Source organism: Gossypium arboreum, chromosome 13, assembly GCF_025698485.1.
Source record: "Gossypium arboreum isolate Shixiya-1 chromosome 13, ASM2569848v2, whole genome shotgun sequence".
NCBI classification, from domain to species: domain Eukaryota; kingdom Viridiplantae; phylum Streptophyta; class Magnoliopsida; order Malvales; family Malvaceae; genus Gossypium; species Gossypium arboreum.
This window is the reverse complement of record NC_069082.1, coordinates 129,205,198-129,222,953: the sequence shown is the minus strand read 5'-3', so window position 1 is coordinate 129,222,953 and position 17,756 is coordinate 129,205,198. Positions and strand designations below refer to the sequence as shown.

General features: G+C 29.3%; 3 protein-coding genes across 4 annotated transcripts; 1 reads left to right on the top strand and 2 right to left on the bottom strand.

Annotated features, from left to right (window-relative positions):
* Positions 1-9,698: 9,698 nt before the first annotated feature.
* LOC108485483 (uncharacterized) lies at positions 9,699-10,849 on the bottom strand. Its single transcript, XM_017789332.2, has one exon. It carries the CDS (start codon positions 10,778-10,780, stop codon positions 10,154-10,156), a length of 627 nt encoding a protein of 208 aa, XP_017644821.1. The 5' UTR covers positions 10,781-10,849; the 3' UTR covers positions 9,699-10,153.
* A 1,372-nt stretch (positions 10,850-12,221) lies between these two features.
* On the top strand, positions 12,222-12,958 carry LOC108486790 (60S ribosomal protein L12-3). The gene has a single exon (XM_017791027.2). It carries the CDS (start codon positions 12,337-12,339, stop codon positions 12,835-12,837), a length of 501 nt encoding a protein of 166 aa, XP_017646516.1. The 5' UTR covers positions 12,222-12,336; the 3' UTR covers positions 12,838-12,958.
* A 795-nt stretch (positions 12,959-13,753) lies between these two features.
* LOC108486789 (uncharacterized) lies at positions 13,754-16,479 on the bottom strand. 2 transcript variants are annotated; one of them, XM_017791025.2, is made up of 5 exons: positions 16,338-16,479; positions 15,827-16,061; positions 14,549-14,724; positions 14,158-14,449; positions 13,754-14,068 (listed from the first exon to the last, which is right to left on the bottom strand). In XM_017791025.2, the coding sequence occupies exons 1-5, from the start codon at positions 16,399-16,401 to the stop codon at positions 14,011-14,013; spliced, it is 825 nt and encodes a 274-aa protein (XP_017646514.1). In that variant the 5' UTR covers positions 16,402-16,479; the 3' UTR covers positions 13,754-14,010. The 2 variants fall into 2 exon arrangements, with proteins under 2 accessions (XP_017646514.1, XP_017646515.1); XM_017791026.2 differs by having other exon boundaries at positions 16,313-16,478.
* Between the last annotated feature and the right edge of the window lie 1,277 nt (positions 16,480-17,756).

Genomic DNA, 17,756 nt, shown 5'->3' with positions numbered 1-17,756 from the left:
ATATTTTGCTTAACAATAAATAAATATTATTATTTTTATTATTAAGGGAAAGTTAATTTTGGCGGAAAAAATCTTCGAAGTATTGTCTATTTAAAGTCGATTTATCCCCCTTAATTAGTCGATATTGTCATTGATTGAGATTTTGTCAGTCAACTTAGAATAAATCATGAGTGCTAAAGGTTGCCTAAAGAAGCAACAAGTTCAATCACGTGCGATGCTTAGTCCGTCTCAAGGAGACATTCTCACTTTAAGAACTCGCCATCTCTTGAAGCACTTACGCTTTCGACAGTCACTAGGGAGACGAAATCCCCAATTGAGGAAGTATCGTTCCCTTGAGAGATTTATCAACTCTCGATATTTAAAACTTTTTTTGTAAATTATCATTCGCTCAAAATAAACGCACTCTTCAACAAATATTCCGTGTCTTTGAACACTCAAGTTCTCAATAAAATTAAAAAATAAAAATTACATCAAGAGAAATTCGTTAACTTAAAATAGAAAACACTTCTCCCGACAGAATCGGTGTTACTCAACAACTATATATATAAAATAAAAAACGTGTGTGGCGGAAAGGATAAAGATATGAATGTTTGTATAGAGGATGGCAAATTTTCTCCCCCTTTTTAGCATGCCATAAAAGTTAAACTTGGCATCACGTGCTACCCACGTCTTGACAATGGTAACAAAAGTAAAATACAGAGAGTAAAAAGAACATTGTTTTTCAAATGTGGCTGAAGATTATCTTTTTGATTCAATGATTGTATATTTCACTAAGAATTTTTAAATTACAAGTAGTAATAAAATTAAATTTTATTAGTCGTTTAAGTTTTAGTTCGCTTAATATGAATATTGTTGTCAATATAAGAGGACGTAAATTCGAGTGTATTATCTTTCTATTTATAAGTTAATGAAAGACTATAATAGTTCTAAATATTATATAAAATAAATAAATATAATCAAAATATATAATAAGGTTGTGTCGAAAACAATATATATTATTAATTTGCATAAAATTAAAGGCAAAGGAATTTGTCTTTCAAACTCTTAAGCCCATCTTTTATTACACTATCTTTGGTGTTGTCGGTATTATTATGTTGTATGTTTTTCATCATCCTGGACACACATTACCAACATTTTCAAGTATGACATGCATCATCATTCTATTTTGCTAGATAAGGATGTGGTAATTTAGAAATAAGGTAAAATTATGTTAATATTTATCCTCGTTTCATCGCCGATAGACCTAATCATGGGTTAAGTTATTCGTCTAAACTTAAAGTTCGATTCGAAAAGTAAGAGAGTTTAGGCAAAATTAGGCCAGAAAAATGAGTTTGAACAAAAAATAAGGCCAATTTTTTAAATGAGTTGAGTGTCGAGTGTGATTTTTTAGCTAGACTCAGGCCGAATTAGCTATTTTGTTGTTGTTTTGCTACCATTTCGTTCTTATTATTTGGATATTGTATAACTCTTATTTTATTGTCAATTTTGCTATTGTTTTAGAGGCATTTGTTTGTTAAATTGCAACTATCTTATTGTTATTTAAGTATAATGATTTTTCTAATATATTTTTAATTTATTAGGAAGCATTTATTTTAATGTTTTTATTGTGTTTGATGTATTATATTTTTAAACTTTATTTTTATATAAAAATAATTTAAAAGTTTAACTTTTAATCGGGATTGTGCAGAACTCTTTGCCCATTTTTTGAGCTAGGCCCAAACTTAGAAAATAGACTTAAAATTTTTCATCAACCTAGCTCGGCCCATGATTAGCTCTAGTTACTGTGTATAGTGTAATAATATGAGAAAAAAAGATTTATTTCATATGTATTTCAATAGTTAGACATGAAATAAAATTTAGTTAATACAAATTTAAACTTGAAATTGAAAAGATAAGTAAAAGTATTTTGTAAAAAATAAAACCTCTCCAAAATAAGTGAAGTTTTTCATCTCTTTGCTAAAAATAAGTTAAACGAGTGACTCAGGATTATCAATTGATTTAGTTCATTACTAATTTACATACTAAAATACGTGTAAAAAATAATACTCCTACCAAATGTAGCATTAGTTTTTATATTTATTCGAATCAATCATTTGTAGTCTATATATTTTTTGAAATTTGAAATTTCGGACAAATTTTAGTCACAATTGTTAAATTTGTTTGGTTAAATTATGCCATTAGTCCTACACTATGCATAAAGCTGTAAATTTAGTCTCTTTTCTTTTCCAAATTTTGAAATTTTAATCTTGACAGAAAACGATAGTTGTTAGATTCGTTAATTGCCATTTTTTTTTAACGAGCAACACGTGAAAATAACAAAACTTAATAAATTTAATAAATATAGTGTAGTAGTACTAAAATCTTAAATTTTAAAAAATATAAAAACTAAAAACAGTCAATTTAAAATATAATGACTAAATTTATTATATATGTACAATACATAGACTAATAACATATTTTAATCTAAAGTATAAAAATAAATAAATGTCAAAGTTTCACACTATTTTTCTTTCTAATGATCAACAGTGATATTAAATCCCGATTAAATCCGAAATCAAGTTAGGTTAAACCCGTAAAAAGTTCGATTTTTCAGTTTAAACTCAACATGGATCTGCTGCCACGTGGTTTCAAAAATTCTTTTAGTTGTGACATGTAGTGTAATATTTGCAAAGGAAAAACATACATATAAAATCATGCAATAAGATCCTTCCCTTTTTCCTTTTTCTTTCTTTTGTAACTTTTTTTTCTCCCTTTCGGTTTCCATATATTATATTTTTTTTCACTATGTGCGATACAAAAGTCAAAATGGGTATATTTTTCTTTCACTTAGAAAACTTTACTTTACGGGAATAAAATACAATTTTATTATATATATATGTTTTTTAATTTAAAAAGATTAAAATATAATTTTTTATTTTATCGTCAGAATCTATTCGGAGTTGATCACACGTGATATCAATATCATACATAATTATTCAAATCTATTTCCACCCACTGTATAACTTTAAAATTTACTGAATTCCACCTATATTTTTAAGGATAAATTACTTAATTTGTCACCAAAATTTTAAAGTATTTTCATTTTAATTATCTAAATCTTGAATACTCTAACTGTAGTTGAATGTACACGTTAAATTATTATTTTTAAATAAAAATTATATAAATCAATTAAATTAAATTTTAAATTTTTATTTTAAATATAATATTTAATTGAGTTTTAGCTTTAGTGATGATTTTTTTTTTTTTTGGGGGAGGTTTATTTGACAATGGGTGGTATCTCCTTTAGACATGAGCCATTGCTTTTATCATAGGAAAGGAATAATTTGGGCAGTGCTTCACTTAGCCCCATTTCAGTCCAATCATGTGGACCCTTCCCTGTCTCTGCTCCGGCCTTATAGTCCAATACCTCCATTCCCTATTTTATTTATGGATAAAATTTGTAAAAAGTACCTCTACTCTTTATAATATTAGAATTTAGACCTTGTATTCTTATTTTAGGAAATATTATTAAAATTATTTTGTTAAATACAAGTTCATTGCAGATCTTTTTAAGTTACATGGCTAATAAGTGAGTATTTTTATAATTTTAAAATTTAGTCTTTCTACTTTTCAAATTTTAAAATTCAACTCCAACTGTTAATATTATTAAAATTATTTTGTTAAATTCAACATCCTCTTTTAGTTACATGGCTACTAAGTGAGTATTTTTTTCATATCAAAGTGTCATACCAACAAATTTAACAATATTAACAATGGGACTTGATGAAATCTGGTGAGTAAAAGACTAAATTCCTAAAAATAAAAGTATAAGGACTTATGTCATATTTTAACCTTATTTATTTATTGAAATAACATTTCTCATATGATGATTTTAAAAGGGCTAATGTAATTTTTGTTATTAAACTTGACACATAGATCTATTTTGGTAATTGCATTTTTTTGTCTACTTTAATACAGAAGCTTAACAATAAATCCATTTTGATATCCAAATTTGGAAAATATAAAATTTTAATGATGTGGCATAATTTTAAAGTGTCACGTCATTAGATCTTGATGGAACCTGACTTCAATATTTCAATGGTAAAAAATTATATTAACTACTATATAAATATAACAAAAATATAATTAAAAATTTAAAATTATTAAATTAAAGTCTCCCCTTTACTTTATTAATTTTTAATGAAGGAAATTAAAAAAATTACTGATGTAACATTAGAGTGTAATTAAGCCGAGCCAAGCTTGAATAGCGATAAGCGTACGCCTGACATTCGACTCGAGTGCAATTGAACATCGATTTTTATACTCAAGCTTGATTAAATTCGTTTATCAATTTTTATATTTCAATTCCAACTAGAGCTCGGTTAAGTTTATATGTGTTCAAACTTAGAACTCGTTTGTACTCAAGTTCTTTCTATATATTAAGTGTGAAAGTATAATTTCAAAATATAAAAATATACTCGAATCAAGTATTACAATGCCAAGAGGGTTGGTACCCAATAATTACTAAATCGAATTTAGGGGAGGCCCCAAAAATAAAATTTTCAATTTAACCCTTAAAAATTAATAAATTAATAAGTGATAAAAAATACACTTTAAACCCTAAAACAATAAAATATTGATTTAATTATTCAAAAATTTACAAATATATAAACTATTAAAGCGATAAAATTAAATATTAACTATTATAAAAATATACAACTTAATTTCTTTTTCGATCCCTTAAAAAAATTTAACTTCACCCATAATTAAATTCCACTTTTTAAAAAATCTTAAATAACTCGTCAGCACTAGGGTCTCGTTTATGATAGCTGGCTGGGAAGGTTTGGTGTTGTTGAAGTGGAGATTTGGTCCCATGCAAGCAAAACTTACCCACGTTTGTCACTCTCTCATGCTTTGTTTGTTTTTTTGTTAACTTCTTATTGAAATGTTTTTTTACTCTTTCATGTTCTGTTGTTTTCACCAATATAAAGTTTTCCCTTTTTAACCCACCATGATGGATAAAAAAGATGGCATCGTTAATTTCAATAAATTGCTAATTATGATGAAAAGATTGGAGAGTGGAGGACCCCAAACCCCAACTTTAAACAACATTTGCTAAAACATATATACATTCTAGGTTTTGGACCATTCCAATTGAATCAATTTGTGGGTCAAAATAATTTGTTTTTATTTTGATATTAATATTATTATTAATGTAGAAAGATGTTAGTTCGAGTCCGTTGAAACATGTTTATCTTCTTTAAGATTAGAGAGAGGTTATGGTAATTTTAGACATTATATTAAAAATATATATATTAGATTATTTTTAGGGTAAACTATATTGATAGTTACTTAACTTGGTCCATTAGGTTATTTCTAGGGTAAATTGAATTAGTAGTCACTTAACTATCACAACGGGTTTTTTTTGTCACTAATTGTTAAATTACTAATAGGAAGATAACTTTGTAGCTTTTAAAATTGGTATAATGACAACTTTAATCCTTAACATTTACACATTGTGTCAATTTGTCTTGATTCTAAAAATTTAACACTGAGCATTTATACATTGTGTAATTTGGTATTTTCTTTTCTTTTTCTTTTGTGACATTGAGGGTTAATTTTAATTGGGATTTCCATTTTTGGTATATTTTTTAATCAAAATTTGATGATAAATTTATTTAACTGTTTAGGTGAAACGGTGGCAAAAGGAAAGCAAAACTGCAAAAAAAAAAAAGAAAAAAGACTAAATTACACAATGTTTGAAAATTAAAGGTTAAAGTCGTTGTTATACCAATTTTAAAAGGTATCAAATTATTTTTCTGTTATCCATTTAATAGATAATGACCAAAAAAGACAAAATCAAATAATTAGGTGATCATTTTATAACTTTTCATAATTGAACGATAAAAAATTTACCGATAATTAGATGATTATCATTATAATTTACCTATTAGATTATAAGACATTATTTGTGACCGAAAAAGATAATGTATAAAGTATATTTAAAAACATATGTTTTTTTTAAATAGTCAAATTAAAGCTTTGAAACCATTCATCTTTTAATGTTAAATTTGACTGTGTATGGTTATTTAAAAAAATTATTTAATATAAAAATAAAAACACTTTCATAATCATATCTATTAATTTCTTAATTACTTTTTAAATGAGTTAATATTTGGTTAACTTACGATATTAACTCAATCAATAACTTAAACATAATAATTTAAATTTTCACTAATAATTTTTGTTGCCTTCGTTCGGAAAAAAGAAAGTTGAATCATATTTAAATGATATGAAATTTTCATCATTTAAGTTAAACTCGAATTTAACCATTTCAATATTTAATACATATTAAAATCTAAAATTAATTTAAAAATTTAACTATTAAATTTTAATATTCAAAACTCGAGTCATTTTACCGAACAGCATTGGGCTTTAACCAATTCTCTGCAAATACTTAAATAAAATTTTCGTTCTAATAATTTCTCAACTGTCTTGAGCCCAACCCACACAGCATTGTGATAACACCAAAAACCGTCACACTGATGGGGACAATATCACTGGTTCGTGTCTACGCCAACAAAAGAAAAACATTCATGGGTTTCGCCTCTATCTAATAATACATTTTTTAATTTTAAAAGACGAGTTTTTAGTATAGTCGGGTTGGATTAAATTTAAGTTAAATTTAAATATGATATTAATATATTTTATGTTTACTTAAGTTTGATCAAACTCAAAATAAAGGTTTAAAATTTTACCTAAATTCGTTCATATTTGTAAAAAATTAACTTAAACTCATTTTAGGTCCGTATATATTATTTCTATTTTTTTAAACTTTTATATAGCCATCTTAATATTATTTTAATGTTTAAATTAGAGTAATATTATATATTTAATATAAGTTTATTTTTAATGTACTATAAATTACGTAATATATAAAAATAACATAATATAGAATATTATAAGCTTAAAAATGGGTTGGCCAAGCTCGAGCCTTGAATGTTCAAGCTCAAGTTTGGCCCATGGTTTAAACAGACCTAATTTTTTTGCTTAAGTTAATTTTTTGGACTTAATATTTTTACTTATGTCTTTTTAAATTTTGAACAAACTTTCGAACTTAAAGGAATAACCCGTTCTATGAATAAATCTAAAATTTTTAATAAGATAGATTAATTTTTTATTAAAATGTCCGAGGTCAAAATTAAAAAAAATTGATTGTACGATAAATTATGAAAATACCTCATTTTTATTTTTAATTATAATTTAACAATTATAAAAAGTATAACATATATTTTAATTTTATAATTAGTTCGAATTCATTAAATTTATAACATATGTTTAGTTTAATTTTATAAATTTTAACATATTATAAAATATTATTAAAAATATCACGATGAGATCAAGAGAAAATTATTTCGAGATTAAGGCGGGTTTAGATAAGTGGTCAAGTATTGTACGGTGCGTTTAATTTACTTTTTTGTCTCATGTTACAATATTGTTAGAGTATTTAATCTCACTGCTACTGATGTTTTGACACTAATAATAAGTAAACGCACCGCCCATCCAAACTCATCCCTAAATTAAAATTGATGATTAAAATTTTAAATAAAAATAAAATAAAATAAATCAAAATAGAGTAAAAAACCATCTCGCTCTATTGTGATACTTGCTTCCATAAAACCTCAAGTGGCCACAAGATGTTTTTAGACGACAGAGATGGTCAAGTCAACTAAACATCATTATCTTTGTCCCCACACCAAGAAAAAATAAATCTAACGGTTAATAATTTCCCAATCTGCCAATAAAGAAAAAAAGCTGCTTTCTCAACGGAGACTTGCATTATTGCCTTTTCTTTTTGCCTACTATGATTTTAGTATAGCTTGGATTGCGGTAAAAGTAGTATAAATACGGTTTATTAAGAGTTAAATTATATTTTATTTTGATAAAAACATTAGAGATTTTATGTTAAAAATTAAATTATATTTTATTTAATATACTAAAATAGATAAATTAATATATATATGTTAAATTAAATAGTAAAATGGTCGTTTTGTTAAAAATTTAATCAATTTTTATTATTAAAAATTAGTCTATGTACGTCAACATAAAATACACGTGGCACGTCATGTGCAATTGTTTAGTTATTCTAATAGTTACACTAATTTTTAATGATATAAATGAATGAACTTTTTAACAAAAATACCAGTTTGCCAATTTTTCAGTAAAATGGGGCATCCAATGTAATTTTATCATTTTATGAAAAAAAGAGCAAATTAATCATTGTAAATTAGACGAAAAAACAAATTAGTAATTTTTGTTAAAAATTTCATCAATTTCTACTGTTAAAAATTAACGTGGTTGACGAAAAAATATAATAACTACACATGACGTGCCATGTGTATTTCATATTTATGTAAACAGACCAAATTTTAATAGTAAAAATAGATGAAATTTTTAACGGAATAAAAAATGGATGAAATTTTTAACAAAATAACTAGTTTACTTTCTAATCTAGCATATAAATATTATTTTATTTATTAATTAAATACAGAGGAAAAATACAATCCGATTCCTTACGTAAAGAAATATGTGTTAACTTTTACCCTCTTCCCTTTTATGTTGCCTAACATGATTTAAGATTTTATTAGATTTTAGTAGCTTGGATTGTTTCCTAACCCAAACATGAAGTTTCATGTGATAGAAATTTTGCCCAACTATATATATGCTTTTATGCCATAATTTGTATTTTTATATAAAAATAAAATCAGTAAATTTTGTTGAAATTAATTGTTCCATGAATTAGCATTTTATCTAACATTATTAAGTATTAATTATAATGGTAAATTATATTATTCTTTTGAAAAGAGAATTCAAATCTAATTTATTAAAATAGTATTATTGAGAGGGACAATAATAAAATTTAATTTGAAGAGTAAAAAAATGAAAATCAGTTTTATTTGGGATAAAATAACACTTAATCCTTAAAATTGACAATTTTTCTCATTTTGGTCTTTCAAAATTTTTTGTTTATATTAATCTCGAAACTAGATAATTTTTTTTTCCATTTAGGTCCTTATATTTAGATTTCGGTCAAGAGTAATGATGTGACACTTTAAAATTATGTCACATAATCACTTAAAATGACAAGATAACACAATTTTAGAATGTTATGTCATCATATCTAAACAAAATTTAAGTTCAAAATTAGGGACTAAATATTACTTTATCCCTTTTATTTTAAGAAATCAACTATGGTTATATTAAGATTTAAACTTCAAATACTCTTTTTTTGTTTGTTTGGTAGATAAAGAAGCTAAATACATTTAGCCATAACAAGAACTATATCTAACACCAACACTATATTGTAAACAGTGAGTAGAGTAAACATCACTTTCACATGCCAATCTTTACTAACAGCTCTCTGACCATTTGTGTTAGATTGCCTTTTGTCTTCTATCAATAATGCCTCATTTCCAAACTATATGATCCCGAAATAAATTGTAACTAATAACTCATTTATCTCGATGATCCCGAAACAAGCTTTCAGCAAAGTCTCAACCAATTATCAAATATCTTGATCCATCCATATTCAATTTGAACCAATCCTAGTGTTAACATTTATTATCCTAAAATTGTTATCTAAGCTTTGATTTTAAGTAATTCATATGAAGTATTTGTGCAAAAATAAATCATTAATATATATTTTGTAGAAAACTAAATTATTTACATCTATAGACTCATAGTATATTTTTCTATTCAATATAGTAAAAGAATTACAGTATTATTTTTTAATACAAAATTTGACAAATCAAACTAAAAAAAAAAAGAATACAAAAGACTTTTCTTCTGTTTACCCACCCCACCAACATTACCTAAGCCGGCCCGCCAATTAATAAAGACCCATTTTTTCCCATTTTCTTACCAAAATACCCTAAAAAAGAAAAACAAATTATACTCTTAAAAAAAAAATCAAATCTCAAAGAAAATTAAACCCGAATCTAAAATTTCTCCGCTAAACCACTTAAAGATCTCGAAGTTAGAATTACACGAAACGAAAATGATCTCTTGAATCGAATCAGAGTTGCAAAAGGAGGAGTAAATTAAAATTAAAACAAAACTCGAGGAAAATTTATCTAATGAGAATTCAAAATTCTCATTCTTTTTTGGTGTAATTTCAGTCTTGGAACCCGGTTTTTTCGAAAATTGCATTTCGGACCCTCCTCAGATCTCTTCCTTTCAAGGTCCTTCCTCTACCTTCATGAAGTGAGTACGATGCGATCCTTGTCCTCGCCATTTGCTTCGCCAAAAATTCGTGTGGTGGAATCCTGACACCTCCTTCCAACCAATCATCGCCTTCCACGTCATCGTCGTCTTCGTTACTCTCCGATCTTATCCTATTTCCCCTATACTCTTCCCTCAAGATCTTAGACCAGTCCGGCACGTTAACAGGAAGCGACGCCGGTGTCCCTCCTACACGAGATTCCCCGCCGCCACGCTTCGTCGACGGCTTTTTCGTCACTCGACTGGAGCGAAACTCGGGAGAGTCGGAGCGTGCCGTGACCGTGTGGTTATAGATGTCCGACTCGTCTAACTCGAATCCCACCGAGTCTCGACTCAACATTGCTTGGAGTTGTTGATCGCTCGATAGAAATCTCGAGTAATAGCTTCTGTTGCTTGCCATCAAAATTTCAACCAAAAAAAAAAAAACAAAATCAAAAAACAAAAAAATAATTTTTTCTCTTTGCAAAATTCTAATTTTTGGGGATTTTGATTTTGATTTTGCTCCTTGCGTTCTGCTCATTTCTATATGCTTTTTAAAAGGTTGGGTTCCTTAATGGGATAGTCCGAATGGATTAATTTTAAAATTAAATTATTAACGACATTATTACATAAAAGCCCCTGAGATTTTCAAGTAAACGCCGTGTAAGATGGGTTAGGATTTTTATATTCATTTTATTTTATATATAGATAAATATCTGTATTCTTATTATACCAAAATACCCTCTTAAGCTTAATTATTCACTTTTAATTTATATAATAATATTTAAATAACATTTTTAAAATAATAATTATTCAAAATATAACTTTATCAAATGGATAATTTTAAACAATTAAATCAAATTTTTATCATTCTTAGAAGGTTAAAGTGTAATTTTACCATTACTAATTTAAAATTTAAAAAATTCATCATCTAAAGGGGAGCTAAGGCCCCTACCAACCCATTAGTTCCGCCCCTATGAATTTTTTTAACAAAAACAACTAATTTACTATTTAATCTAACATATGATAACTAATTTACTCATTTATTGAATAAAGGAGATAAAAGTGCAATTTGTTTCCTAATATAAGGGCTTCCATGTTATTTTTATTTACTCTTAAGACATTGTTTATAAAATTTGGGTAAATTAAGTTTATTTATACATTGATGTTACAAAAACAAGTATGATATCTCAAGTTATGAATTATATTTTAATTTAATGTATAAATTTTAAATTCGATATCATATTAATCGATTATTCTATCGACTTATTAGTTTGGTGATGTTAATTTAAATTTGACGTAGGATATATTGAAAATATTAGATAAAAAATTAAATAATCATATACTTGTTGCTTGCTTGTATAAAAAAATATATACTTAATGCTCGGAAAATTTAGATATAACATGTTAAAAGGAAAAAAAAAAACAAACTAAAATTTCAATTACATTGTATTTTCGTAACACATCAAATCCTAGTTATTCATATAATAGATTTACACAGGGAAGAAACGTACGAGGCTCTTGAATACTTAAAAGATTTAGAATTTTGCAATTAAGCACTTTAAGTTTGAAATTTTACTTAGACCTCTATTTAAAAAAATTAATTAAGTTTCATAAAAGTTTTAAAATTTTTAACTAAACCCTCTATTTTTTAAAATTATAATTAGATCCTTATTTTAAAAATCCTCATTATACCAACCTCAAAATTTTAAAAAATTTAATAGAATCTCAAAACGTAATAGCACGTTTCACCACTAGATATACATGTCAACTATGAGCTAACATTTAACCTCCAAGACAATAGATATGTCGACAGAGGGACTTGATTGATACTTTGAAGTCTGAAGTTTGTGACCAATTTAAATTTCGGACATAGTTTGGGGATGTCTAACAAAATTAACCTCTTTTCCCACTAAAACTTCAATAAGCCCAATCACCGAAAACCTTGTCAATTGCTTGGCCCAAGAAATAAAACCGGGTTTTATTAAACTGGAAAAACCTACCTATAATATTTGTCAAGCTCGGTCTTTTTCTACTTCCTCTGTTTCCATTTTTAAGAACCCTAGCCGCCCCTTTCTCTTAAGAGCAAGCCCGACAATGCCGCCCAAGTTCGACCCGACCCAAGTCGTCGACGTATTCGTCCGCGTCACCGGCGGCGAAGTCGGTGCGGCTAGTTCCTTAGCCCCGAAGATCGGTCCGCTGGGTCTTTCCCCCAAAAAGATCGGTGAAGACATCGCCAAAGAAACGGCCAAGGAATGGAAAGGCCTCCGCATCACCGTCAAGCTCACGGTGCAGAACCGTCAGGCGAAGGTCACGGTGGTCCCTTCCGCGGCGGCGCTAGTAATCAAGGCGTTGAAGGAACCGGAGAGGGATAGGAAGAAGACCAAGAACATCAAGCACAACGGCAACATTAGCCTCGACGACGTCATCGAGATCGCTAAGGTAATGAGACCAAGGTCAATGGCTAAGGATTTGAAAGGTACGGTTAAGGAGATTCTGGGCACGTGTGTTTCAGTTGGGTGTACCGTTGATGGTAAAGACCCTAAGGATTTGCAGCAGGAAATCGACGATGGCGATGTTGATGTTCCTTTGGAGTGAGCAATTTTGTTTTTTAATTTCAAATTTTGTTGAATTTTAAGGATATGAACAATTTTCGGATATTTTTATCTTTTGAGTTTAACAGTTATGGGTTGACTGGTTTTTTTTTTTCTCTTCAAAATGCAATTTTTTATTGGTAGTGTTTCTGTTTGGTAAGCAAGAAAATGAAATGGAAAATTGAAGTTTTGCTATTGGTTCTGTTTGGTAAGTATCAAATGAATATGAAAAAAATGGTTTCATATTTAGGGATTCATTCACATTGGTTTGCATTTTTATGTATGTGTAAATTGTGTGTTGCTATTGGTCTATTTGGATGTTGGTTTTATGATGTGTTGGTGTCTTTTGTGTGTGTGTGGTTGCTACTCGGGTGATCGGGGTTCCTCCGATGCCCGCCGTTTCAATATGTCGAGCTATGAGCGGAGCTTCGACGGGTGGCCTCACATGGATCTTGATATGTTAGGTATGTTGATTTAAGGTCATTTTGAGCTCCAGGCTCTTGGGTGAACGCATCGGGGTACCTCTAGGGCGTGCTCCGATGCTTTTAGGCCAAGTAAAGGTTCTATAGAGAGAGTAGTTACAACACGATGAATGCTAAACGTGTCGATTTTTTTGAATGGTTTTTGATTGTAGTAACATGATGTTCCATTTTGGATTCGGATTCTTGGTTTGATGCTTTATTCTTTAATTTCGATTTGCATAACAGTTACCATGTCACATCTCGTAAGGCATGATGTATGCATAGCATGTACAAGGAAATTCCTTTCTCTTGTATCGATGTTGAAATGAGATTGTAGCATTGTTCATTAGAGAACAGTCTCTAACTAGCCGAGGTTTGATTTCTTCGGTAATCAATTATCGAGCATCCAAAGTTATAATGTTGAACTCCATTATTCAGATAACGACATCGGATATCGGATTTATGAGAAGATTTAGCAATTTAAGCCGAGGATAGTGAAGTAAATAAAGCATACCATGTTGTTCAATAATCGGAATCCGGACAATATGCCGGAAAAAATGTAATACAAGCTTATTTGTAATGACTATACAAACTGTCCTATTCGGTAGCTACTCGAATTTTAATCCGAAATTGCATCAAGTGGAATCTAATAGAACTTAAGAATATGTTTAGAAGACATAAATTACAATGTTCGACAGAAATTGGACTTCAACCGCTCAGCACTTTTCAAGAAGAGAATAATTTTCGAGGATAGCAACAGTTTCTTCCTTAGCACTGGATATACAAATGAAAATATGAACATGTGTGAGTTCTCAATATTATAAATAAAACTATGGAAGTACTCTATTCAATGGTATCCGCACCTTCCAGGTCTAAGAATCCTATACTTTCCCGGCTTAGTGAGGTCAACAACTGTCGATCCTGCACGACCTGCTGGTAGCACACCACCTTCGTATACATATGCACAGTGTTCCCAAAGGTTCTCGAAGTCCTTAATGCTCACACTACTAGGCTGCCCACTTAGATTAGCACTAGTAAGAGCCAGTGCACTTCCGGAACCGCGGGCAATGATCCTAATGAAGTCAGAGTCCGGGACTCGCACTCCTATACTGTCTAATCCCGGGTTCAAGGACTTCTCAAGGATGCTAGATTCACCTAAAAAGTATTCACATGCAAATCAAAATTACATATTTAGCCGACAAATATGTTGTGTGTGTGAAGACTAAGCTGATAAACACGAAAAAGGTGACGAACCTCTCCCTAGTACAATGGTGACTGGTCCCGGCAGGAGAGAATCGAGTAAGCCGTGAGGTAAATGGTCTGTGACAGCAAAGTGCTCTATGTCTGAAACATCCCCAACACAGATCGCAAGAGGACTGGTATGCTTGCGGCCTTTGATGTCGTAAATCCTATTTACAGCTTCGGAAGAACTGCACGGGTGATGCCGTCAAAGGAAATTTATAAATCTCTAGATAAATCGAACTAAAGCTTGCTAACATAATGACAACCAAAGGCTATCTTCAAGTTCATATCGGGAAATCATTGAACAATGCTTCTCGGTTTTCATATAATAACGTCATTGAGAACCGATTCTCCAAGAAACATTTAGATAAATTCCAATAACTCAAGAGAACAATATGAACAAATCATTATGTTTTCACCTGGTAACAACAGTTGAAATTTTTATTAATAAAACCGTCTTTCAACCATAAGATTGAATGGAGCAATCTAGCTATATCCCTACCATAAACTATAAATGCAGGCTTAAGAAGCTAAAAGAATTTGAATCAATGATTTCGTTTTTGGTTTATCCAACATTCTTGTTCATTTCAATGGAACATTAAGAATAGCTAAAAAGCACATAAACTTGGAAGTATAGCTCACTAATCAAATTCACATTTTTGCATATTTTTCACATCTAAGAACAGCTATAAGTGCAATCTAGCTATATTCCTAGCATATTTGCCTTCCTATGTTAAGAATACCATGGAAGCCCTTGCACTAAGAGTCGGACTGCATTTGCCCCCTTTACTCAAAACATGAGCAAATTAATCCTTGTACATTACGTCAAAGAGCAAATTGGTCCTTTTGTTAAAATTTCTATCAATTTCTACTGTTAAAAAATGGTCTCTATATATTAGTGGCATGCCACGTATAATTATCTAGTTATTCTGTCAACTGTGCCAGTTTTTAACAGTATAAATGACCTTTTTATTAGAAAGGACCGATTTGCTCTTTAATGTAACATACAGGGACAAATTTGACCATTTTTTGAATAACAGAGGAAAAATGCAATCTGACTAGTAGTACAGGCGTTCTGCCTTCCCATTGATCAACTAACAAACTATAAATGCAGGCTTAAGAAGCTAAAAATTCGAATCAATGATTTCGTTTTTCATTTTATCCTTTAGTTGATTTCAATGGAACAGTAAGAACAGTTAAAGCACATAACACCGATAAAATGCACACTATCATACTTTTGACATGTAAAAAGCAACTACAATGAAAAAATTAGATAAACTAGAAAGATACCAAGCATCACAAGCAAATCCATATAGTGTATCAGTAGGCACTGCAATAACTTTCCCAGCTTTGAGAGCTTCAATGGCTTCATCAGCATTAGATTCCGTTGCAGAACGAATCAACCCCAACTGGTTCTCGACACCAACATCGAATTTTTCAACATTCAAAGCCATTTTCTTCGAAAACCCACTTCGAAATCCCCTCTTTCGATGCGAAAACGGCAAGAACCCCAACTTAGGCACCTCTGAGACATTTCAACAAACACTTTCAATACATATTTAAGCTTAAGCTTAAAACGAAACAGCAACAGAAAATTATAAAAAGAAATCCAACCATTTGAATCAAAACAAGATAAAAAAAAACAGTTTCGTATAAAAAAACATCGTCAATTATTCAAAGAAACCTCCAAATTATGAAGAACATCAATTAAAGGTCACTAATACAAAAGAAGAAAACTGGGAAAAAAAGATAAGAGAAAATGGGAAAGAGACTAACAATTAAACTGTGGATTAAATAGCACCTCTGATAGGAACAAGATTGCTTAAAAGAGGTAACTTCGCTCCAAATCTTGTGGAAATGTTCATAATTATGCGGCAAAGACTTTCTTTTTTTTTTTGAAGCGTACAGTGTTTCAGTTCTGTTTATGTAAATCTATGTCGGACCGTTTACAGCTTTGCCCTAGTTAACGGAAAAAAAAGGCACGTGCTTTTCACGTGATTGAATTGACTCAAAAAGTCAAAGCTTCAAAATAAATAGTTGGGTTAATTCAACTATAAGTCCTCAAATTAGATTTTAAATTCGGAACTTCAAAGCTTTCTAATCAAGTTTTTCAAAGTATCATTATCGCGTTAATCAAGTGATTCATCAACTTAACCATAGTTCGAGTGTTAAATGTTAGCTCAAATTTGTTGATTGAGCCATTCGTAGAGTGACAAGAATTTTTGTTTTAGTTTTTAGTTGGCATCAATCTCGAATTAGATTAATGGACAATTCCTTTGCCTCTATTTTTATAAGGTTTAAATTATTATTTAGGGTTTGAACTTAACAACAATATTTACATTAGGGCTTAAACTTGTTTTTGGTCCAAGTTGTTGAAATATCAATTTAAAAAATTGTGTTTTTGTGCACAACAGAAGTTTAAGATTTTTTCTTCTAAAACCCAAACCTTGTGATATTTATAGTAGTAAACATTTATCAAATCATTACTAGTACTTTGTATAAGAATGTCTATTTGAACCCCGAATTACTTACAAACTAAGTACACAGAATAAAAATTTTCGTTTCCCAATTTTATACCGAACGGTCTCCTCAAAGCTCGAATTGCTATAAAAACTTCTACCAACCTACTTGTGTAATTAGACTAACTAATGTAGAGAAACAGTACAAAATTGTACTTAAACAAGGGTTAATTAAATAATAATATTTTAATAAAAAGTACAATCCTAGTAGAATACAAGAGGCAACAACAATAGTGAGGGGAACTAAGTTTGCTGCCCCTCAACCCTTGGGATAGGCGTTCGAGCTCCTCTCAATGAATGTTAAATATAAAGATTAGGGATTAATTTGAAAAAAAGTTCAAATCTTAATATGGAAACAATTATTATGTTTAGGGACTAATATAAATAATTTTTTTTAATCTAATGTAAGAATAATTGTCAAATTGAGAGACTAATTTAAAAAATAAAGAAAATTAAAGCTCTAACCTCTTTCTATTAGAAAAACACAAAAAGAAAAAATTATGGAAAGTTTAAATTACTTAAAATAAATTGTAAATACGTGTATGTTCACTAATAGGACAATTTAAATATGATGCAAGATTTTTTGCTTTTCAACTTGACAATCTTTTGTGGGTCCAATGTAGTAACTTAGAAAAGTTCAAGGATCAAGTCGAAAAAGTTGACAAATATAGGGACTAAATGTTATTTTATCCATTAATAAA

Coding starts and splice junctions, on each gene's coding strand:
- LOC108485483 (XM_017789332.2), bottom strand. CDS start 10,780: ATGAGCAGAACGCAAGGAGCAAAATCAAAATCAAAATCCCCAAAAATT.
- LOC108486790 (XM_017791027.2), top strand. CDS start 12,337: ATGCCGCCCAAGTTCGACCCGACCCAAGTCGTCGACGTATTCGTCCGC.
- LOC108486789 (XM_017791025.2), bottom strand. CDS start 16,401: ATGAACATTTCCACAAGATTTGGAGCGAAGTTACCTCTTTTAAGCAAT. Junction 16,062..16,337: donor CAATCTTGTTCCTATCAGAG/GTGCTATTTAAT, acceptor GAAATGTCTCAG/AGGTGCCTAAGTTGGGGTTC. Junction 14,725..15,826: donor GGATTTGCTTGTGATGCTTG/GTATCTTTCTAG, acceptor TCACCCGTGCAG/TTCTTCCGAAGCTGTAAATA.